The following is a 24,536-nucleotide window of genomic DNA, read 5'->3' on the forward strand; positions in this document are numbered from 1 at the left end:
CTTCCTTCCTTCCTTCCTTCCTTCCTTCCTTCCTTCCTTCCTTCCTTTCTCTCTCTCTCTCTCTTCTGTTTTATTTTATGTGTATGGTGCTCTACCTGCATGCATGTGCAACAAGTACATGACTGTTGCCAATGGAGGTCAGAAGAAGCTGCCAGATCATCTGGAGATGGAGTTAGAGATGACTGTGAATTACCATGTGGGTGCTGTAAACCAAACCTGGGTTCTCCATAAGCACAGCAAGTGCTCTTAACCACAGAGCCATCTTTTTAACCCTAACTCTTAATCTTGAGTATACATCTTTTTTCAGTTTACTTCAAAGAACAGACAGATAAATATCTAGACTTGGGTTTAGTAAACATTTTCCCAAAAATGAATTTAGCATGCCTGTCACTTCAAGGAAAAGAGCTGACAGGACTTGTTGCCAATGTTATTAACATTCACACTCAGCCCTATCTACTGCTCCTGCTCTATTCAGTCTATGAAATCCTGTGGCCCTTGTCTTCTAACTGGGGCCCTAAAATAAACCTATGTGATTAAAGTGACTATGAGTAGTTTCCTTGTAATGAAAGCAGCGCCACACAAACACAGATCTCTGTTATTAGCATAAATCTTGATTGGTAACAATGGAATGCTTTTGTTTTAATGCAAAGAACACTACCTCTTGATCTTTTGGTTTGACATAGTTGGATGGAAAGATTCCAGTTCGATCTCCAATACTTCCTGTCCACCACTCTCCATCTTTCTGGGTCACCAGTATTTCTTCACCTTCAGTGAAAGTCAAATCTCCAGGCTCTACACTTGAGTATGGATAAAGTGCAATATACTCTGTAGGGAACAAGGAAAAGCAAGTGGTTTGGAAGTTAGGAAAACAATGAGACAATAGACATAAAAAAGAAAAGGAGTTAATCTCTAAGAGGTAGGTAGACGTTAATTTAAAAGACCTTGTGCCTTACGGAACCTCAAAGTCTTTAGGTAGAAAACAGAATAAACGCAATTAGTTAATAACTGTCTAGGTGAAGGCTAACCAACTTTATCAAGGGCTTTATTTATTTATCTTTTTCCCAATTTCTGGTACATTGTGAAAGGAAGGATTGTTGCTTATGCTGCAGGGACAATGGGCTGTGCAGCAACAAAAGTAGCAACAGTCAATCCCTTACTTCAGTCTGAGATACAATCTTACTATGTAGCCAGCCTTGGCTGGCCTGGAAATCAGAGATTGCCCAACCCTGCAATACATACATACATACATACATACATACATACATACATACATACATACATACATATATACATACATATACATATACATATATACATATATTTTTTTTTTCTTTTTTCTTTCTAACAACAGACATGCAGTATCTGGACAAATAATGGAATTGAGGCTTAATGTGAGTGTCACTTAGTGTTAATGGAGCCAAAACAATTTTTAAACCTTTTATGTGAAAGACACCCCAATGTGCTGAATGTTCTTTAATTGTTCTGTACAGTTACGGAAACATCAACTTCTACCACAGGGCCCCAGCACCTAGCACAGTGCTTGGCTCCGAGCACATGCTCAGTGACTCTCTGTCAATGAATGACCTCATGGGATAGGTCTGCAGTTTTAGATTATCTTTGATTCTTGTTCCTGTGGTTGCTACTACTTTGAAGAAACGGCAACTGGGTTTTAGAAGTCTTTGGGGTTTTTTCTTTCTATCTTTATGTATATTTGTCAACCTAAAACTTGATCTTTTAGCATAAATAGAGATGATAAAAAACATACTCTTGAGACCCATTTATTCACATTTCCAGAGTCACTCTGCCTAGCTGATTTAATACAACTAAAAGTAATGACAGGGTCCGAATAAATCACAGTGTAGTCACTCCAAGCTCTACCTACTGCTTTTCTACACTCATCTCCTCACACTTGTTCTCCTGTGCAGATGTGGCATTAGCCTCTCTGGTGACCTCGTTTCCTTAAGGTGCATGGATATGCCTTGCCTCATTCTCTTTTCTTTGTAAGAAGCTCTTCCTCATTCTTGGTTAGTGCTAGGATTAAAGGCATTCACCACCACACCTGATTGTTTTTATTTGGGTGTGGTGTTGGTGGGGAGTGAGGGTGTGTATAGACTTGAGTAGGGTGTCTGCAGAGGCCAGAAAGGACTCCAGAGCTGTAGTTACAGGCAGATGTGAGTAGTCTGATATGAGTGCTGGGCACTGAATGCAGGTCTTCTGCAGGATCAGCAAGTGCTCTTAACCACAGAGTTATCACCCCAGGCCCTTGCTGATTCTGCAGCACCATCTCTAAATATGTTCAGTTTTCAGCCATGTAGTTTCTGTGTCTTCAATATTCATATAAAGTAAAGAGGGGCAGGCTTTCTTAATCTTAAAAACATCAAAGAAATAGAAAGAGAAAAGAATAACAAATGTTCAAATAATAACTAAACTAACTCCCGTTTAAAGCAACCTGCCAGGAACTTACCTTCTCCAACTGGATAGGCTGTGGAGGTAGGTTTCTTATTTACAGCAGCGTACAAAGCTTCTGGCCTACCAAACCAAACAGAGAGATAAGACACGTGCATACACAGGAACAGAAGCTCAAGAGAGGTGAGCTAAAGACTACAACAGGGCTAGAAGCATCTACTGCTCTCTCAACTAAACTATTCTCTCTGTCTACAAACCAGGAATATTAGATACAAAATCCTCCTAGACTAAGAGCTCATTATAAACCACTACATTTTGAAATAATTTTAGTAGGACATAGCTTTCATCTCTATAAGGAACTTAACAGACATGTGTATGCTAATAAGTGGGCAGTGTTTTGATAAAGCACATACAGAGACTGTCATGGCTTAACGATAAACAAGACACATATATGAATGTTGTTATTTGATTAGCTTACTATATCTTAAAATATAAAAATTATCCTTTGTCTAAAATCTCATAATAGGTAAAAAGTAATTTGCATGTTAATCTATGATGCTCGTTTCAAAAATTTGGAAGAACTGTCATGTTTAAGATATAGATACCAAGGGGGTGCGGAGGACTCCCCAGGACCTGTGGCTGAATTACAGAGAGGAACAGAAGAAAACTTTATTAAGCTTCATAATGGGACTGCCTTGGTTAATGATAATGTCTCCATTAATGCAGGCTTTGGTTGTTATCTTTTGTGGTTTGTGTTTTGAGACAAGGTCTTCTATGTTGCCCATGCTAGTTTTGAACTTGGAATCCTCCTGCCTGAACTTCCTAAGTTGCTGAACCTACAGCAACCAAGAGGCACGGCCATGCCTATCCTGACTGCAGGCTTTTAAGTAACATGAGTCATCTCTTAGAAAGGATCGGAAATAAAACAGAAGTTTAGGGGAAAAACTGCCTCTAAAACATTTAACCTATTTTTTGCCTAAGCTTTCTTCTCTGTAATATGTTTTATGGATAGTAAAATAATTGCTGTAAAGGCTCTCGCATGAAGATGCCAGATATATACTGTGACTTTTACTTCCAAAATTCCGGGTCAATCTGAGAAGTAAGTCTACATCAGATCCAGATACTAGTAAATAGACACGCAGCACTGAAGTGCCTTACAGTTTGCCTAGTTAACTTTTCATCCAGTCAGAAATCTGAGACAAAGCAGGCTGTTGAGGACAGTGAAACTAGGACATCCATAAGCTTCTTGACCTCCAAGACCAGATCCTCAAGTATTAGCCTGCTCTACTGCAGGCCCCTTCCAGTTACGCCCACAGCTAGCAGTGGCACTTACTTGCCTGTGGTAAGGCAACCTGACACCCTTGCAGACTTACAAGGTAAGTCTAGCTAGATTTTTGGAATTTGGATATTTACAATTTCATTTGTTTACTCATTCTCTCCTGTCCTCATTCATTAAGATGATTCAGTAGTTACTATGTATTAATTTTATAGTAGACATGAAAAAAAAATAGGTCGAAAGTGACAGATTATAGCTTCATGAGGCTTATGACTTAATAAGAAATATGGGTCAAAAAAGTCAATAACTATAAAGACATGTGCTCTGAACAATAGGGAGGTTATATTTAAAGAGCCCGGGGCCCAGGCTTGGGAATGCTCCAGTCTGAAAGGGAGACCTCAGTAAAGAATCCGTTAAATATGGAAAATTTTCAGTGACCAACAGAGAAATACTTCAAGTGAAAGGAGAACTTCTCTAACTAGTCTTATGGTAAAAAGAAAACAAAGGTCTAAAATTTGAGATGGCTAGAATGAAAGATTCTGAACCAGATACAAACGTAAAACAATTTTTCACGACAGGAATCACCCCCAGGATTCAAACCACAGCTTGTGTGGTGAGGACACCAACATCCACACTTCAGTAAATACATAGAGGCACTTACTCTCCTTGCTTTACTTCACTCCCAGGAATGATCTTGACGTAAGATTTGGGGAACCATCCTCTTCCTCCGTGCACTTCCCCAAACCACCAATTTTCTTGCTGCTCCAGGACAGTAATTACATCGTGCTTTGAGAAGTTCAAGTGGTTCTCTTTCTTTGCCGTCCAAGAACAAAGTGCCTGAGCTTTCAGGTTTTCTACAGCCTGCCCCTAGGATACAAAGCCACCAAAACTTAAAAGCTGATCATGGTAATTGTGATTTCTAATTTCTAGCATGTAACAGAGAACATATCAACTTGGTCAATCTATGACCTTAAAATGGCATATGATACTTGGCCTTCTTGAGCATCCCACCATTCAAGGACACTGCATCAGGAATACTGATAAAGTGCAGACTCAAGGATGTAGACATACATCCATGAGATGAAATGAAAAAAGGAGTTACTGCAACTTTTCCCTCCTCCAGCTTCCGATGGCTTCCACCTTATCTTGGTTAACCCAGGAGGAATGGTCACACTCAGCATCTCCCTTGCTGTTTCCTCCTATTCCCCTCACAGGTGAGCTTGGTAATCACTGTCCTGTCTTCTCACTACCTTCTGGTGGTAACACTGAGTCCTGCTCCATAGCCTTCATGCTTTTTCATCACTTTCTTCATACTATTCTCTCCATACTATTCTTTCATCACTTTCTTCTACATCTAAATTCTTGAAGGTGTCATCAACTTGCTTTCTTATGCCATGCCTCAATCCCTTCTGATTTAGGTGCTGTCCTTTGATTTTAGGAGGTTGTCAACACTAATATCAGATCAAAGGTTTCCAAAACCCTTATTGTTCTCAATCTCTTAACATTGCAGACATTACTAAAATCCTTGTAGTTTCTGAAGCTCTCCATTGAGCTCACCTTTTCTCCATTCAACTTTATTTATGATTCCAGTATGACTTTCCTGAATAATCTAATTTATGCCTGTGGTTTTGAAAAACCTATAATTTCAGGATAACTTTACTTTCTGCACTCAAGATGTGCACATCAAAATGCACATTAACTGTTCCCATTGGGTTGTCTTGGTGTGCCTGAAGCTAATCATTTCTAAAACCTAAACCCTCCTCCTGTGCCATCTACCAGGGAATTATGTTACTGTTCTTTCAGTTGTTCATAATATTATTATTTTTTAATATTATTTTTTATAATATTTTAACATTTTAAAAATTTGTGTGAATGTGAGTTCAATGCTCCCAGGGTGTTGAATTCAGGCAGTTGTGAACCACTTGACGTGGGTGCTAGAAAAAAGTCCCCTGGAAGCAGCAGCGCATGCCCTTAGCTGTTGAACCATCTCTCTGGCCTTTGAAAAGAATCTCCGCCTGTCTGTCTGTGTATGTACCTATGCAACAGACAGAGGCTCAAAGGTGTATGGACCCCGGGGCTTGGAGTTACAGGCATCTATAGGACACCCAGTTTGTTCTGTGAGTGCTAGATCAGAATCCTAGTTGTCATAACTGCACAGTGAGTGCTGAGCCATCAGTCCCTGAAGAACTATTTTAACTTCAATTTTCCCTTCACTATCCACATTCAACAGATTATTTTGTGTCAATTCTTAATAGTCTTTCCTTTCCATGTATTTTCTTTTTCAATTTTTCGAGACAGGGTTTCTCTGTGTAGCCTTGACTGTCCTGGAAGATCAGGCTGGCCTTGAACTCAGAGATCTACTTGCTTCTGCCTCCTGAGTGCTGGGATTAAAGACGTACACCACCACATCCAGCGACAAAAGTTATTTTTTATTTGTGTGTGTGTGAGAGAGAGAGAGTGTGTGAAAAAGATTATGTGCCACAGCATGAGTTTGGAGCTAAGAGGACAACTTTTGGCTGGCAGTCCTTGCCTTCCCACCTTGTTTGGGATGAGCTCTTGTTTGTGCTGCTATGCTGCATATTCTACAGACCAGCAGGCCCATGAGCGCCTGGCTAATGGTGTTTCCATATTACTGCATCAAGCTTTCACGTGGATTCTAAAGATATGAATGCTGGGTTGCTGGGCTTGTATACCAGGTACAAGCTTTACCCACTGAACTGTTAACCTGGCCACAGTTTTTAAGTGTAAATCTTTTACATGTGTAAGCTTCTCTCAAAACCTCTTTTGGTTTCTCACTGTCAAAATGTCTAGTGTGTATTAACTACCTCACTAATAACCCTTAAACTCTTACCTGCTTACCTTAAAACGTTAATTGCTGGTTGATAGTTTACTGATTGAGAGAGTGTTTTGCTTATGCAGCTGAGGATAGCCTTAAATACTTTTTATAGTCAAGGCTGGCTTCAAAATCCCAGTCCTTCCACCTCAGCCTCCTAACTGCTGATGGGACACACCAACACCATGCCTGGACCAACCTGACTTCTTCAGCCTTTCCTCAACCTTGTGTAACCTAGCTATATAGAAACAAGTCTTATTCTGCAGACACTGCAGGGTATGAGTATGAGCCCCAGCGACCATCCTCACGTTGATGTTACTAGAAGATTTCCAGGTGTGCTGAAGCCTTGCTTCTGCTGAGGGTCCAACATAAATACTATCCCCTCATGGAGCACGCTCTAATCTCACAGACTATATGAGATGTTCTTCTCCATATGCCCTCAGAACTTTGCAGATACATTGTTTCCTCACACTTCACAATTACACGTATGTATGATTCCTTTATTAGGTTATAAACTACTTAATGGCAGAGGCTTTTTTCTAACACGTTTTTCTTGAATTTCTAGCACGTAATAAAATGCTGGAAATTATAACCATGTACTAAGGATTTCTAAGCAAAGATGAAATCTGTATTTCTGGCTTTACTGTGATGAAGCCTGCCATTCTTTTTAGTAGTATTAATGTATACACCAAACTGGCAAGGTTCCAAGACAAGAAAAACCAATGCCCTTTCCCAGACCAACCCTGAGGGGACTAAAATGTTGAGCAAGTACTTAGAAACCATGTTTCAACTGTACATCACTTATGAATAAGAAGAGATACTGACTGCTACGGACTCTGCTTGAATGAGGGAAGGATGGAAGCCTCTGTATGGAATCCAGAGCAAAGTCGAGAATAAAGCACACAGAGCTACAGATCACATACCTGTCCATGAATGGGAGACACGGATCCAGGGGACACAGTGCGAGTAAAAGCTGACTTTTGCTGCCACGAAGTGTTAACAGTAAGGTTTGAGAAAGACACATTTTGATAATCAGTCACCGATGCTGGTTGATTTGAACAAAGTGGTCTGCAAATGTAAAACTTTAATATCAGTATACTTAATTGTTTAGAACCTCATTAAATACTACCAGTTTTTCCACATCTATTATACACTGTGTTCAAACATGATTTGCACATAAGACGAACTTAGGCACTCTGAGTTCACTTACTAAATTTCAGTATTAACATGTTGGAAGGGCCAGCCCAGACTAAACCTGTGATCAAAATCAGGTGGACACAGCTATGCATTAGTATTCACACATGAGCTACAAGAATTCCATTGTTATCTCCCAACTCACTGGGAAGAAGCTGAGGTAGCAGAGAGAGATACTGTAGGAGGAAGTAAGGCCTTCTTAGGAGACGGAGCTTTTTCACTTGACGGCATTTTTTCTACATAGTTGCACGGAAACCAGCCAAACTTTCCCTGAAAGCTACCATAAAGCCAACCAGGCTCTCCTACGGTTTTTTCATCAACCTATAGAAGAAAAAGAAGAAAAAAGTTCAGTCCTTAGAAATGTATACAATCATAAGAGTGTGGGCTACTGCTTAGTAGTCTCAGATTCAGAATTAAGCCCATTTGAAATAAAAAGGCATTTCCTACAAATTATTAGGTTTCTATTTTCTCATCATGGACAAATTACCTTTTTAAATTTTTACCAAAGTTAATATATGAAGATAGGTATGGTGGTACATACCTTTAATCTCAGCCCTCAGGAAGCAGAGGCAGGAGGATTTCTGTGAGTTTGAGGCCAGCCATAGAACATAGCCTAGAACATAACCAGTTCTAGGCTAGCCTGAGTTACATAGTGAGACACTATCTTCAAAACAAAACAAAAGAAAAACACAAAGTTAATACTAAAAGTAAACTATAACAAAGCAGCATTATACACAGTTACAATGAAAAAATTCTTTCCTTACTCCATGCATTTTTTTTTTTTAAGTGGAACTCCCAAAGTCCTGTTTGGCCTTAAACTTGTGGCAATCCTCCTGCCTATCCTGCCAAGTACAGGGCTTATAGTTCTAAGCTACCATGCCTATCTTCAAATATTATTTATAGTGTTACTTCTTGGAGTTTTTTTTTCAGTCTTTAGATATTATCTATTGGGTTTTGGTTATAAAAATAAATATTCGCCTCTATTTCACTGTATTCTTACTCAATTAATATTGATATATAATTTTTATTAAAGTACAATTAACATGTATGTTTTAGCTATATAAACCTCTCATACCCGACTTACACAGTAGTCTGCTGATTACATTTCCTTTCTTGTAAACTTTCAATATCCTACAGTTAGTCATTTTTGCAGGGTCTAGCTGAACTGGGAAACCTCTGGATACTATGTTCTAAGTGGCAAAAACCAATTTCTTTTTTCCTTTAAACATTTTTCCCTTTAGTGTAAGAGCCTCCAACCTCACCATGCCTCCTGCTCTTCTTCCTGGTTACTACCTTAAACACTGATGGCACCTCAAACTTTACAGTCAGTGTCCCTGCCTCATGCTATATACTTCCTGAAAAGGCCCATCTGCTCCTAAAATTTGGTCAATGCTCTTACAGAATACTGTATTTTCAAGCTCTAATCTCAGGATGGACTTCTTTACCCAAAGGGGCAGTCTTATACTTCTAACTCTTTGCATGAGATCTTTACCTAGACATTGGCTGGGAACATCCACCTCAAGTCTAAAGATTGAGCCCCTCTCCCTGGTCCTAGGCCTAAGCTCTCCAGATTGGTCTTCTTCTTCTTCTTCTTCCTTTTTTTTTATACTTATGGTTGTGAGCCTAGCCTTTAAGAGTTGAGACATCTTCTAGCTCTCTTCTTTTTTTAATGGTGAAAAAAAAAAATGTATATTTAAAACTAGCCAGCTGGACTCAGTTTAGATGATCCCAGTCCTGTTGGCAACATCCAGAGCATCATAAATCAAGAGCCAACCGAACATATGCCTTCTTCTCTGTCAGGCCTTATCAAGGTATTAACTTTGGCCACATCATGTCAGAGTTTCTTTGCAGCCTGTTTGATCTGGTGCTTCTTGGCCGTGATGTCCACAATGAACATAAGTATGCTATTGTCTTCTGTCTTCTTCACAGCTGACTCAGTGGTCAAAGGAATTTGATGGTGGCATTGTGGTCAAGCTTGTTTCTCCTGGAGTACTCTTTTCAGAGTATCTGCGCTGCCTCCAGAGACACAGGGTCTTGCGACAGCAGAAGGTGGGTGACATAAGGATCTCCTGTTTGTGGCTGAGGATGCACTTCAGTGCTGCCTTCCTGGCTTTCAAGGCCTTAGCTTTCACTTGGGGTTTGGGAGGGACAGGACCTTCCTTCTTTGATTTTGGAGCCATTTTTAATTATTATTATTCTTATCATCAAAAGCTTAAGCCCTTCTAAACAAAAATCTGTGGCTCTTATCTCTATTATATAACTGTAGCCAAATGGTTGATTTTGTCACTAAAACAGCTCTTTTTTATAAAATTCCATGTTCAATAAGTAATAGCAGCCTTTTTATATAATATCAATTATTATAATCTTTACTCACATACAGATTTGGTTAAACTGCTCCAACTCAAACTGGTGTTCTCCCATATAAGCTGTTGTAACCAACATGATCAGACTGTATTAGTTATATACTGTCATAATCAGCATTTTTCTTCTAGTTGTGTGTGACTCTTTATCAACTCCATTTAGCACAGTACACATCTGCTTACATCAATGAATAAGTGAATATGCCAACCATCTCTCATCGCTAGTTTCTATACCTTTCCACAACATACTTTTTTTTCCTGACAATGTTACATTCATCAAATCATACAGTTTCCACTAGATTTTTAAAATTAATTTCTAAAGTTAACATACAAAGTAGTAGGTTTTATCATTGTATTGTCATGCATGTATGTCATTTGCTGGATTCTAATTAATTTCCATCCTCTACGCTCTGTGCTCTTCGCACCTCTATTGGTTCCTTTCCTCCAAAAATTTTTAAAAACAGCTGTTTGAGATGTAATTAATATAAATTTATATTAAAGGTGCTAATGTAATGTTTTGGTTTATTTATATGCCTTTGATAAACCACAACAGCCAAGATTATAAGGTGCCCATCACCTCCAGTTTCCTCTTGCTTCACTCTAAGTTCTTTTTCCTGGTTCACTATACCTTTAGCTTGCATTTTCTATGGATAAAATCTTATAATATTTTTTGTTTTGTTTGTCTCCTATATGTAAAGTAACTATTTTTAGATCCATCTATGTTGGAATATGAGTATCATTCCTCCTTATTGGAAGTTATTTGTTCATGCTTTTGCTAATAATGGACATCTGAATTGTTTCAAGTGTTTAGCTATTCCGAACAAGGATGCTTTGGGCACTTGCGTTCACATGGACATGTGCTTTCTATTCTCTGAGTGTACTTAAGAGTATAATGAATAGGTAGGTCATAGTTATTTTTTGTTTTAATCATGGCTTATTGAGTATTACCTTGATATCATTTAGGTACTAAAATCCCAGTGGGTGACTTTTAAAGCCTGTGCTTTTCCAATATATATTACTTTTATCAGCATGATTCCTATGTATTTTTTTTTTCATCTGTCTCATGTGTATTATGATAATACAACAAAGATTGTTCCAAGAAACAAAGGCTCAAATCCAGTCAGGATTATAGAATTTAACTTTACCTCTTTTAACAGTTTTTAGAAAATAATTAGCCCCTCAAAATCCTACAGTTCACTTATTAAAACATCTCAAGTGGTACCATCTTTTATGATATGAACTTATATGGCAGAATAGAAAGAACACTGGACTCAGAACCAAAAGACATATACTTTCCTTCCACTCTGTCACTGGCTGGCTGACAATTATAATTGTCTGAATGTAAGTTTTCTTTAGTGGTAGTATTATGGTAGTAATTATTGCCCTGTGCAGCTCTGAGTGACAAAAACATTTTTAGAAGTATATAAAAATCAGAGCTAATATTATAGAAAATACAGCACAATGTATTGTGATTAGCTTACTCATGAGCAAAAAAGGCTTCTTTTCTTACCTGAATTACATCCCCAGAATTGAAACTCATCTCATCATGGTTCCTTGCTTCAAAGGGATACAAAGCTCTATAATTCACCAAAACACTAGCTGTCTCACCTGAAGAAAAGATAATTCTCATAATTTGCTATTTTTGAGTATACACATCTTTATTATGACTCAATAAAGAGCTCCTAAAATCTAAAAGAAAAAAGGAGCATCAAACAGTATAATGAAAATCTGCTTGATTTAGTCTTGTTAGGATCCAAATATCTTGACTCATCATAGAGTCAATATAAAGCAAAGAAGAATGTTCATCTTAAGTGAGGAAGGGTGCAGCTAACAAAGTGATGCCTCACAGACTGACATGTGCACACGGATCCAAGGGACGGTGTGGGAGTCAGGCAGACCAAGCCATGTGTGGTGGAAGACATTGAAGCAGGGAGAGAGACATGGTTAAATCTGTGGAGGTGAGACTGGAACAGAGAAGTGATGTATACAGGGGAAGTCACAAATGAGACTAGGGAGTGTAAAGTATTGGATGAAGAAACATCTATAGATTTACTAGTTTGTTCTAAAGGGAAAACAGAAGGACTCACAGATATATTGGACTTGGTAAGTTGGTAACTATTTTGTTAAAAATCTGAACACACTGCATGCGTCATTATTATGGATCCAAAAGTCTACTCATCTAAAGCAGATGTACTACTGAAGCTAGGAATGGACTCTAAGCTGTAAAAGGAAACATGTCTTCCGAGAAAAGGTTGATGTGACAAAAGACATATTTTTATTGCTGCTTCACTCAAATGAGTAGGTCAGCTGTACTGGCTAAGTAACGTAAACATTTAAGATTACATCAACCCAAAGCGTAGCAGATCTTTCATGTTAGTCAGTTAAACTGTCCTCTTTGTCTTAAGTAAGGTTTCTACCCTCAGTCAGTTCTCATGTATCTATACACTCTTCACCCACATTTACGATGAGTATCTTTCTGTTTATTACTTTTATTTCATTTGCTCTCAGCAGATCTACCCGTATTCTTACTTTGCTTTGCTTCAGCTTTTCGTTCCTCTTCTTGAGTTTTCTCCTGTGATTTTTCTTCCTGAAGCCGCTTTTGTTTTTCTTCTTCTTCCTTTCTAATACTTTCTCTCCACAAGTTTTCTTTCCCTTGCTTTGCTTTCCTTTAAATAAGAGAAACGAAGTTTACATAATATCTGAATACGTGGAACACCCAAACCGAAACAAACTAGCGTGCATACTGGAAGATCCGGTTCCCATTGGCTGAAGAACCAGCAAGGGAGTGGTGAGGGATGGGGAAAGAGGGGTTGAGGCATGGGGAAGGGGAAACCAGTTATCCAAAGAGAAACCTTTGACTGAGGTGAGCTGGAAAGCACAAATGACAACATTCCAGACTTCAAACTCCCTCTAAACTCCAGAAAAAAGGAGGAAGAGAACTATTACAGCAAATCTAAAACTTCTTTCTGTCTGGACTCTCCATAGATCCTCCCTGTGGCTTGTACTCCCTAAGCCTTAGACTAAGAGAGACTGCAGACAGACAGAACCGTTGGACCAGCTTTCTTTCAATGTTTTCAAACCCTTCAACCTCTGTCCCATCACAGCATGCTTCCTCTAGAAGTTTTACACAACTTTGAGTGAAATTTGCATTCAGGATAATGAACCAGGAAAATGAAGTATAAAGCAGTTTAAGAGCCTTCTAAGTTTTTAATTACCCAGAATTTTTAAATTTCTTCAGCAATTAAGGAATAGAGACCTCAAAATAAGCCAAAGTTTCCACTTTGATGGGGTGCAATCCCAGAGATGTATCTAGCCACAATCTCTGCTATTCTGACAGAGCTGAGGTTTGGGGAAGATACTAAATGTAGTAGTGACAACTCTTTCTCTGAATGTGGTCATAAAAATGTATGTGAGAGAACTATAATATATATTAGTTCCAATACTCAACTGTCATATGTCATAGAAACATGGCTAGAAGTGAGGGAAAATGCTGCTGTCTAGGAGAATGTAAAGACTTTTGGTGTGATAATAAGAAAAGTTACCTTTCTAGAAGCATTTTCTCCAACCCACAGCCGTGACTTAATGCCCTAAATGGGGACTCGATATGAGGGTGTGACTACAAAGCCAGGGATGACCTACTGACCTTATTTGATTACCACATTATCATAAACAACTCCAGAAAACTCATTAAACTCTGGTAAGTCATCTTAGGCAAGCAAGTGAATAAAAAGCTAGTCCAGAAACAGGTGATACCTACTCTACAATGTGAAGCCCTAACTATTACTAATAGCTTGGAAGAAGAAGAGGAACGCACCTAGGCAAATGGCCAAAACTCAGGCTGTAGCAATAACATAATACTCTGAACTGAGAAGATCCTACAATACTTGTATTATCTTTGGTTTCTTTGGTTTACTACAGTAAGACAAAATGTACAAAGGTGAACAAAATGAGAATATGTATTACTAATAAGAATTCTAAGCCTGTAAGGAACTGTGAGATGCATGTATCAACAGAAAACTCTTATCCAATGACTGTGTGACCATTGCTTTGATCCCCTGTGCAGTGTGTTAAATGGCACAACGTCAGTGTGAAGTGAAGAGCTTCACTGTCTCTATTTCTATATTATTGTTTTTAAAAATGCAGGTGTATGCTCATGCTGATATGTGTGTGTGTGTGCTCATGGTATTATGTATGCGCTTATGCCCTTATATGTGCTAATGCATTTATGTGTATGTATTCATGCATGCATGTATGTCTACTCATGCATGTATATGCACAAATGCTCATTTATGTATGTGTGTGCTCATGCTTGTATGTGTATGTGCTCATGCATGTATGTGTTCAGGTGCTTATGCCTGTATGTATGCATGTAGGAGCCAGAGGACAACTTCAGGTGTCATACTCAAAAACCCTGTCCACTTCCTTTAAGCCAAAGTCATTCATTGGCCTGGAAATCACCAATTAGGCTAGATTGGCTGGCCAGTGAGTTGGAACTATGTGCCACCACACTTTTACCTAAACTATGGGGATCAAATTTGAATCATTATACTTTCAAGGCAAGCCCTTTACTGACTGAGGCCCTCCCTTCTGCATTATTTTATGCTCTCTGGCTAGGAGGCCATGGATATAGGTACCTCGAATGATGGAAAGCTCTTTAACTGTGTGACCCCACAACTACATAAATGAGGAATCCAGGAGGAGGAGGAATCCTGGGTGGATTTGCATCACTCCACAAACAAGCCTGGCAGTGGTCGTTAAGGACGGAGGCTAAGCAGGGATATGATTCTTACCTCCACAGTGTCTGTTAGCTACTCTACAGATGTTAGCATCTGCTCTTTACTAGGGAAGAGAATTACTGACTCATTAATACTTGTTTACTAGTTACACTAATTTCTGACACTGGAGAACTTGGGAGAAACAAAAGATTTTACTGACAAAAGTAAAAAAACAAAAAAGCCCCAAACAAGCTACATACAGCTTCTAAGGGAAAGGTCTATGTGTCAGATGTCCTGGCCCTCTTCCCTCTGCTCTAAATGGAGATATTCGATATATCTCAGTGGCAAACACAAAACTGCATCGGCAGCATGTGATAGTCTCTTTAAAAAGTAAAATCATTTTATGTTTTTTTAAATGATCTTCCAATGAACAACAGACTTATTAGCAAGATAGAGAACTAATGAGGGTTTATTATGTGTAATGTGAAAGCTATACGTGATTCTAGCTGCATTATTTGTTTAGAGACTACAATTATCGATGAGGTAAAGGGTAATTTTTGTTTTTCAAATAGAGAAACCAAGGTTTAGAAAGATAAATGGTCTGCTTGCTAGGGTTCCTCAGAGAGTAAGGGGAAGACCAAGAATCCCAATCCAGATCTGACTCCCACATCCTTTTCTTTTACTAATAAGCCATATACTTGATTAATGAAAACTCAATACCTAAAAGGAGAATTGAATTAATAAAAGTTAGAATCTGATTAGTATGTAAATTTTCATAAAAAAGCAATATGCAACAAAGCTAAATTTTATTTATTTATTTAGAGAGAAGGTTTCTATGTGTAGCAGTGGCTGTCCTGGAACTTGCTCTGTAGACCAGGCTGGCCTATATATAACTCATAGAGATCCTGTCTCTACCTGAGTACTGGGATTAAAGGCATGTGCCACCACTGCCCAGCAGAATTTTAATAGCAATATAGTACAATACATTCATATAATAATAATATAGTATAATACAAGGTTATTTTAATTACCTTGCAGCCTCATCTTCCAGTTTCTTTTTCTGAATTTGCTCTAATCTTTTTCTTTCAATTTCCTTCAATTTGTCACGTTTGATTTTATGAAGTTGTTCAAGGGCTAACTGTTGTGTATTATAGCTTTCTCTTAGTTCCTAAGGATAAAATACAAGTAAGTCAACACTTAAATATTTTAATCATACTTAATAATGTAGCATTTGCATTAAAAATTACTAAGACAAGTATAGTTAAAAGATTTAAAAGTTTAAAAGATCTATTTAAATAATATAAGTCTTAAAATACAATAAGTACTTCATGCATCTACTAAGAAAATACATGCTAAATTCACCTATTTTCACAGCAGTTCATATAGAACATAAAAATTTAATAAACCAATTATCTGAAGTGTTATTTTTAATAGAAATGCAATTCATTAAAATAAGAAAAAAATTGCTTATGATAACATTTAAAGAAAAATTTTTGTGAAGTGTATATGTGTAGGGATATGTGTGTGTGTGTGTGTGTGTGTGTGGTGTAGGCCAGAGGCCTACGTCAACCTTGGATATCATTTCTCAGGCACCAAATTCCTTGCTTTTTCAATAGAATCTCTCATTGGCCTGAAACTTGCCTAGTAGTTTGGGCTGGCTGGCTATGGAGCCTCAAGGATCTGTCTGTCTCAGTGCTGGGATCACAAGTATACACAAAGGCCTTTTTTTTTTTTTTTTTTTTTTCACATGTGGGTTTTGCAGGTCTCAGTGTTCCTAGTATTTCCATTCAGAAGCAATCATTTCTCTTGGTATAAACAATCACAGAACTTTATTTCCCTTCTCAGAATGACTAGTCAAAAGAACATACATATGATCCAAGCTGGGTCAGAACTTTTTCCTGAATACAGGTATCTTGATTAGGTAAAGAGAAACTTCCCTGGCTCATTAAACTGAGATAAACTAAATCTGGCTCCCTTACTATTAAGTGATACCAGGAGTGACAGGAATGAAGTCCATATAAAGCAGAGAAGTAAAGATGAGAGACAGAGGTAGAGAAGAGGACTAGAGAAACCCAGTCTTCAACTCCATTGCTCAGTGTTGTAGGAATGCCCTTTTCCAGCTGCCATCCTTCCACTCACTCATCGTGGTATCCTTTCAACAGCCACCACTTTGAATTGGTTTTCTTTCCCTTGGAATCTACAGAATAATTAACAAGAGTAGGAAAAAAAGGAAACAAACAAACAAACAAACAGACAGACAAAAAGAAAACAAATTTGAAGGAAAGATAAAACTAACAACAACCAACTAATTAGCCAAAAACAACAAACAAACAAACAAACAAACAAACAAAGAGAAAGAAAAGAAAATAAAGGGGAAAACCTTAACATAATGAAAAAAAAATAATAGCAAATGAGGGAGCTAGATAATATCTGAACATAGTTTTTTTGTTGTTGTTTTGTTTTTAGTGTATGATGTCTTCTCACCATTCTAGTCACAAAACTCTAAACCCAAACCAGGCCAACCTCTATATTTCCAGACTGTAGCTAAGCCACAGGTAAACTGACTGAGCTATATACCTGGCCGAAGGGTGGTGTGGTGACTGAGACTGTCCAAGTGTCTGGGACTTACACAAATGCTGTACACAGCTTAGTCTCACACAGGGCTTAGCTTCCAAGATTTTACTTGTTATTTTTGCCTCTAAATTCAACTGAAAAGCAAAAGACCATGATGGTTATATGCAGAAGCAGGCTGGTTTAATGTTAAGAAGCATGCCTCTAGGAGAAGTCCACAGAAGTGTGAGGAAGGTTCTGTCAATAATCTCAGCAAAGTTCGGTTTCCTTATCTGAATGCGTCTCACAGAACTGCTATGTGGGTAAAATGAATTAACTCAGGGAAAGTGCTTACAGTATTGCATGCCACATACTTAGATTCTCAGTAAATATTAGCTATTGTTAGTGGCAGGAGCCAGGACTAAGAGAATATTACATCTTGAGGGAGTATAAAGAGCAACCAACTAATGTCTGATCTTAACCTGTGTGACATTAGCTCTCCAACTCGTCCTTTAAGATTGAGCTGCAATTACTTTGCAGGAAGGTTTTATTTCAAGCCCCGAGTCCTTGAATGGTTCTTCTTCCAATGGCTGACCCAGGGCAAGAAGTCTAATAACTGGGGTCTGAGTAATTCTTACAGTTTCAAGTTCTGCCAAAAACTAGGAAGTTGAATAGATATAAAACTACTTGTTTACATGTACTGGAACACTGTCAAGGCACCGGAGATGTTAAGAGCCTGGAGAGAGGAAACCAGAGAGGCTGAGAAAGACACCTGACACCCAGCATTTTCTCCTTCCAGGCATGCATCCAAACTGAGAAGCTGAGAGAAAGAAAGCAGGGGCTATGGAGCTAAGCAGAACATCCACCTCTGGGTGCCAGAGAGCTACAGTCTGTGCCCAGCATTGTATGGAACACAGTAGCTGAGAACATACATCTGATCTACAAGTGTGAGGCATGGAGAGCTAACTGGGAATGGCATGGGCTTTTGAAACCTCAAAGCCTACCTCCAGTGACACACCTCCTCTAAGATGGACACACATCCTAATCCTTCCCAAACTGTCCTACCAACTGAGGACCAAGTATTTAAATATAGGAACCTATGAGGGCCATTCTCATTCAAACCACCACAGAGGTATAGCAGTCCCACTTTCAATCAGCTCAGCCAGTAATTGAATTAAGGTAATTTGTTCTATTTTGTTTGCCAGAAGCAAAAGAAAATTGCCGCTGGAATGAAGATGAGCTCGTTTATCAAATTACAAATGAATATCCAAATTATTTCTGTGCTTTTTTTTTTTTTCATGTAAAAAGCTTGGGTGGAATTTAACAAAAAAAATTATGAAGTGTACCAAAAGTCAATGAACTAAGAAAAAGGGCTGGAGAGATGTCTCAGCAGTTAAGGCTGCTCTTCCAGAAGACTCAGGTTTGACTCCCAGCACCTACACAACAGCTCACAATCATGTGCAACTCCAGTTGCAGAGGATCTAATACCCTCTTCTGGACTCTGCAGGCACTGGGCATATACATAGAGTATATACATTAGCAAATTAACATTGACACTAAATAAATCAAGGATGCAAATTATGACCTGAGGATACCCACTACCAGAAAAATAAAAGAAGGCATAATAAGTTTACAGGGAAGGAAGAAGTAGAGCTCAACAAAAATAATGCTCAGTTGCCATCCTTCCCTGAAGGAACTACAGACAGTTAATGGTTGCTGCGGCAGGGTGGGTGTAGCCATTGTTAAACTGCCATAGCTTAAGTAAATAACTCCCCACCCATGCTCAGGCAGAGTACTAATTAAATGAACGAGGCTTTTAAAAGCACAAGGTGGAAGAAGACTTTTTAGTAAAGATAAAAAGGATGATCGTGGGGAGCTATGCTCAAAGTACATTAATATATGTCCATGAAACTATAAACAAACAAATAAATGTACTAAAAAAGGCCAAGATAAGAAAAAGAAACACAAAATAAATAAGAGAAGGGAAAAAAAAATACATTTTTTCAGTCCAAATTTATCAGTAAATATATTAAACAGACCAACTACTCTGATTAAATATTAAGTTGAAATTATAAACCATAACTATGTTACTTAAAAGATAAAATGTGAATGAAGGTCAGCACAGTTAGACTACTATATCAGGAAATGTTATCTTTGAAAAAGTTTGTATGTGTATGCGTGCATGCTCCTGTACATATGCATGAACACAGGCTTGCAGGCAGATGGCAGCCTTGACTGTTTCCTCAGGACGTTCTACTTTAGTTTTGAGCCAGAGCCTCTCTGGGACCTGGGGCTCACCAATTAGGATATGCTGGCTAGCCAGACTGCCCCAGGGATAACCCTGTGTCTGCCTCCCCTCCCACACTGTATCTCTTACTTCCTTCACGGGGAGTATAAGCATACCACCATGATCAGACTTTTCTGTGGCTAGCTGGGATTGAATTTGGGTTTTCATGCTTGCATAACTGGCACTTTGCCAAGTGAGCTATGTCCCCAACGTGGCCTAGGATTTGCAGCCCTCCTGTCCAATCTGAGATTACAGGTTGAAAAACTAGTCCTTAAGGCAAGAAGCATCTCTAGAGGGGACATCATGACAAATGGACCCATGCACCAGTACACTACAACAATTGTAAATCTACTCACACTAGCAACATAGCTTCAAGATCTGTAAGTAACAAAGTAACAGAATTTAAAAAGACAGATACTCATCAAAGTGGAGCATCCTATCATCCCAGCCTCTATATCTGAGCGATAAAAGCAGACAGGAAATGAGCACATCAAACCACTTTGCCTTCACACTGGGGCAACAGCTTTTAACTCGAGGACCAATGCACGTCTAAGGTTTTAAAAATATTTTTAGTAGAGTACAGAATTCCATGACATGGCCAGGAACAAAACTGATTTTTATTTTCACTATTTATTTATCTATGTATCTATGTATCTATGTATCTATGTATCTATGTATCTATCTATCTATCTATCTATCTATCTATTTATTTATTTATTTTCTATCTAAAATCCAGCATTTCCATTAATGTCAAGTGAAAGCAATAAACCACCATGATATTACTCATATTTATGACGTTTTTCAAAAGCAAACTGAATATGGTTACTATATATTACTATATAAAAAATATAGTTCTAGATTACTTGATATCTTGACTTAAAGATGGTATACCTGTCACTAGATTTTATTTACTTCATAAACATAGAATCACATATACTTGAACTTCTATATTTGATAACTTATTAAAAATATATTTGGTAGTATTGGGACTTAGAACTAGGGCTAAGTGCATGTTAGGCAAGTGCTCTAACACTGAGTTACAGCCCAGCCCCTCATGTAAAATACTGTGAGATGAACTCTAGAGAGGAGTCCACAGCATAAACATGGATAAGATGCTTTGCTTCAGAAATCAAAGTTCCTATCACATGCATGGCAGCATTTCTACATTTCCTGCTACTATACCTCATCTTGGAGAGAAGATGTAAACCTGACACCCAAATTACCCCTTGTACCTGGAGGGTACCACTAACAATTCTGGTATTGGCAGATTCTGTTTTCCTTCTGTGGAAAAGCACTGCTTCAGTTACTATGGAGAGTCAATGTGATGCTTTTTATCACATTAGGCATTTAAGTGTAATTCTGTGCAACTCTTTCCCTGATAAGAACAACAAAATTATTTGTATAGCACATGGGGTTCACAAAGTATCCCACTTTGTGTCTGTGTGTGTATGCTATTTCATCATCACCTGTTGATCACCAGGTCATCGATTCTCATTTATTCAGTTCTCATATTATTCTTTGACCTCTGTACTGATGGTTCAGTCAAAACCTAACTCTGAGGTCAAACCTTTTAAATGCTTCTTAATGGGACTACTCCTACTAGTATGCCTTGAGTTCTATTATCATTAAAACAAGAACAACCACTGGCTACATATCCTATTCTTCACACATAAGCCTCTGAGCCTTTGCCACTTCAAGGGTTGCTCAGCTTCATTGAGACCCTCACTCTGTTGACGTTATCATTCCTTTTCTTCATCAGCACCTCTTCCTCTGTGGTCCTTTTATACCCAGTCCCTATTTCAGAGCTTATCTTTATCATAAATCTCACGTTAAGATTTATAACTTCCCTTCCCTTCCATCTTGGCCTGCTAAAATCCCAAACCTATATGATGCCAAGAACCTATTTCACTAGCCATCTCTGTGCTTATATCTAAGCAGCTGCAAATTACTGAAGGAAAATTATATAATTAGGCATGCAGTCTTCAACTTAAACTCATGACCTGGAATGAAATAGGCATTTAACATTGCTCAACACATTGTTTTCTTCTCTCATGCTTGTACTCACCCACTCTCGCCCACAAGGCATCTACTTTAGGCTGATGTCTCTCTCTCTCTCTCTCTGTCTTGAATATCCCATACACTCTTTTCCCTAAAAACCCACCGACAATTAGAACTCCTGCTGATCTATCCAGCATCTGAAAATTTTCTCTTAAAAGAAATTCTTTAATCTATGCTCTGGATTTTTTTCTTTTTATAAATCTTCCTTCTTTTTTTGGGGTGTATGTGCATATACATGTGTAGGCCAGAGTTCAACATCAAATGTCTTCCTCAATTGTTTTCCCCTTATTTTTTATTTTTAAATTTAATTCAATTGTTTGTTTGTTTTTCTGCCAAGACAGTGTTTCTCTGTGTAGCCTTGGCTGGCCTTGAACTCACAAAGATCCACCTGCCTCTGCCTCCCAGAGTAGTTACAGGTGTGTGCCACCATGCCTGGCTATTTTTTTATTTTTTATTTTTTTGAGACAAGGTTTCTCTGTGTAGCCCTGGCTGTCCTGGAACTCACTCTGTAGACCAGGCTGGCCATGAACTCACAAAGATCCGAATGTCTCTGCCTCCCTAGTGCTAGGATTAAAAGTGTGTGCCACCACTGCCCAGCCCCCACCTTACTTTTAATGCTTTTATTTATTCTTTGAAAAAATTTCACCCTCCCCCAACTCCTCCCCTAACTCCCTACCCACCCAACTTCTCTTTCAGTTCTCCTTCTGTTTTAAAAACCAAAGCAAACAAACACCCTATAGAGTCCAGTTTGTGTTGGCTGACTACACCCAGGCATGGGGCCTGCCCTGCTACAGGCAGGTTGACACAGCATCCACCTTATTTTGGGGGCAGGGTCTTTTAGTCTCCCTAGCACTGGGATCACAAGGGTGTGCCACATCTGGCTTTTTTACATAGGCCCTATGCATGGCAGACATTTAACCAGGGGCTGTGATTTATCAATTATCATACTTATTTATAATCAGCCTCCATCTCTTCCTCTCGCATCCTCTCTGTTGTCTCCTTTGAGTTTTCTTTTGTCCCTTCGTTTAATACCTGTCAGCCTCATGCCTTCTTACTCTCTTTATAGAGTTGCTCATAGACATTTAAACACGTCTTCATTCCACTGCTGACCCACTGCACCCAGCTTCTGCTTACTGCTCAACTGAAATGGCACTTTTAGGAGCCCTCGGAGGAGATACCAGAGTCAATGGAATTTCTCAGCACTGCGTTAAGTGAACCCTCTGAATCACCTTACAGCAATGAACACAAAGATTTCTTTTCTTGCACCCTGTAACCTCAGTCAAGTTTCCTAACCACTGACTTACAGATTTCATACCCCTTTAGTGTCCGAAATCGCCTCTGATGAAAGTATCAATAAGCAGTGAAAAACCAGAAGGCAGGAAGCAGAAGGAAGAAAGTAAAGCAATACAGAATAGTCTGCTGGCCTGTAGAGAATCAATGCTGACTGGAAGAATCAGACTATTCTGTGCTGAGTACAGTCCACAAATCTGCACTGAACCTTATTTTACCATGAAAAAAACTCACACTTCAGTCTCTATAAAATTCTAAGACCAGATAACCTGGTCAGTTATGTTCTAATCCTATAGATCAACATTTGGGTCCCTGCTGCTGCTACCTTTGCAATCTGCCTTACCTTTTCAAGGAGCTGGGGTGTAGTTACTGTGGAATATATGTGGAACCTCCTATTGCATACATTTTAGCACTGAGTAGTGGGGTAGGCAAGCGATTAACATAAATCACTTTTCTTTGAACTACATTAAAGAAGAAATTCACTGAATATTTTTGAATAGTCTGTGTATTACACAGGACAAAACGTATGATTTACACATATTAATTTTTACTTCAAGTGCAAGTATGTCAGAATACCTAGCCTGGTAAGTAATGATACCCTAGCATTACTGATTCTTTAAATTTTCCCTATGGTCGAACTAGGAAGCAGCCTGGTGTACACGAGGCATGAACCTGCCCTAGACTGCAGCAAGTAAAAACTTAGGCAATGGCTTTAAGGGATATGGGTAATTTAATCTCACATTCCCTTAGTTTTCTCCTGAATCACGCCACTAGTTAACCCAGTTCACAGGGAAAATGTAAGGGAACTAGTTGGGTTCCTCTTGAAGGAAAGCAATGTGGACAGTTTTCCTGATTTCAGGCATTTGACTCAAACAGGCAATTAGACAGCAGAAGGATATTAGAGCAAACAGAAGGAAAAAAAGGTTTTATTGTATACGTTATTCCAAACAAAGACAATCAGATAAAAGCAAAGAATGATCCAGTTTAAAAAAAAAAAAAAACAGTAAAGTAACTTAAAAAAAAAAAAGAAGCTAGATATTAGAAAATAACCTTAAGTAAGAGGAAGAGGTTGTTGAGACAGCTTAGCAGAGACAAAAGGCACTGAAGAAGAGAGTCATCCATATTCCCACACTGTAAGATAAGGCAGACAAAAGGCCAGTTAAACTGTGTACAGATTTTAAAAAATAATATAAGGAAGGTAACTTGACTGGCTTATTTGACCACCAATGACAAATGATCATGTTACAACTTTTCTAAAGACTCTACCTTTGTGAAATGGATATTATCAGCATTATTCTCAACTTATGTGCTTAACTGAAACCACCATGATGCCTTTTCTTTACCATGCTGTTTATTCTGCAATTGTTGCTAATGTTACTCTAAGTCAACAAGATAAAAACCATATGAAGAAACAGCTTTCTTAATTACTATATAACACTGCATGCTTTGATAATGTTATGCATAGTTAGCAAAGGATGAACTGAGACTACTTCCACAGTAGAATGAAGTGCCATTTGTCTAGTGATTAGCTTTTATTACCTCTAGTCACAGCTTCAGTATCCAACTA

General features: G+C 38.5%; 1 protein-coding gene across 2 annotated transcripts in view; it reads right to left on the bottom strand.

Moving 5' to 3' along the window:
- Positions 1–24,536, bottom strand: part of Itsn2 (intersectin 2) — a 111,278-nt gene that overhangs the window by 40,724 nt on the left and 46,018 nt on the right. The window contains exons 17-25 of one of the 2 annotated variants that reach the window (XM_055626126.1): positions 24,020–24,100; positions 15,816–15,952; positions 12,599–12,735; positions 11,580–11,677; positions 7,855–8,030; positions 7,439–7,583; positions 4,344–4,549; positions 2,465–2,529; positions 659–825 (exon numbers count right to left, since the gene is read on the bottom strand). In XM_055626126.1, the coding sequence (XP_055482101.1) occupies positions 659–825; positions 2,465–2,529; positions 4,344–4,549; positions 7,439–7,583; positions 7,855–8,030; positions 11,580–11,677; positions 12,599–12,735; positions 15,816–15,952; positions 24,020–24,100 (1,212 nt within the window). The remainder of the gene's footprint in view (positions 1–658; positions 826–2,464; positions 2,530–4,343; positions 4,550–7,438; positions 7,584–7,854; positions 8,031–11,579; positions 11,678–12,598; positions 12,736–15,815; positions 15,953–24,019; positions 24,101–24,536) is intronic. The other variant, XM_055626135.1, reaches the window with a different exon arrangement.

This window comes from Psammomys obesus, unplaced genomic scaffold, assembly GCF_907164565.1.
Source record: "Psammomys obesus unplaced genomic scaffold, mPsaObe1.curated_primary_1811, whole genome shotgun sequence".
Lineage (NCBI taxonomy): Eukaryota > Metazoa > Chordata > Mammalia > Rodentia > Muridae > Psammomys > Psammomys obesus.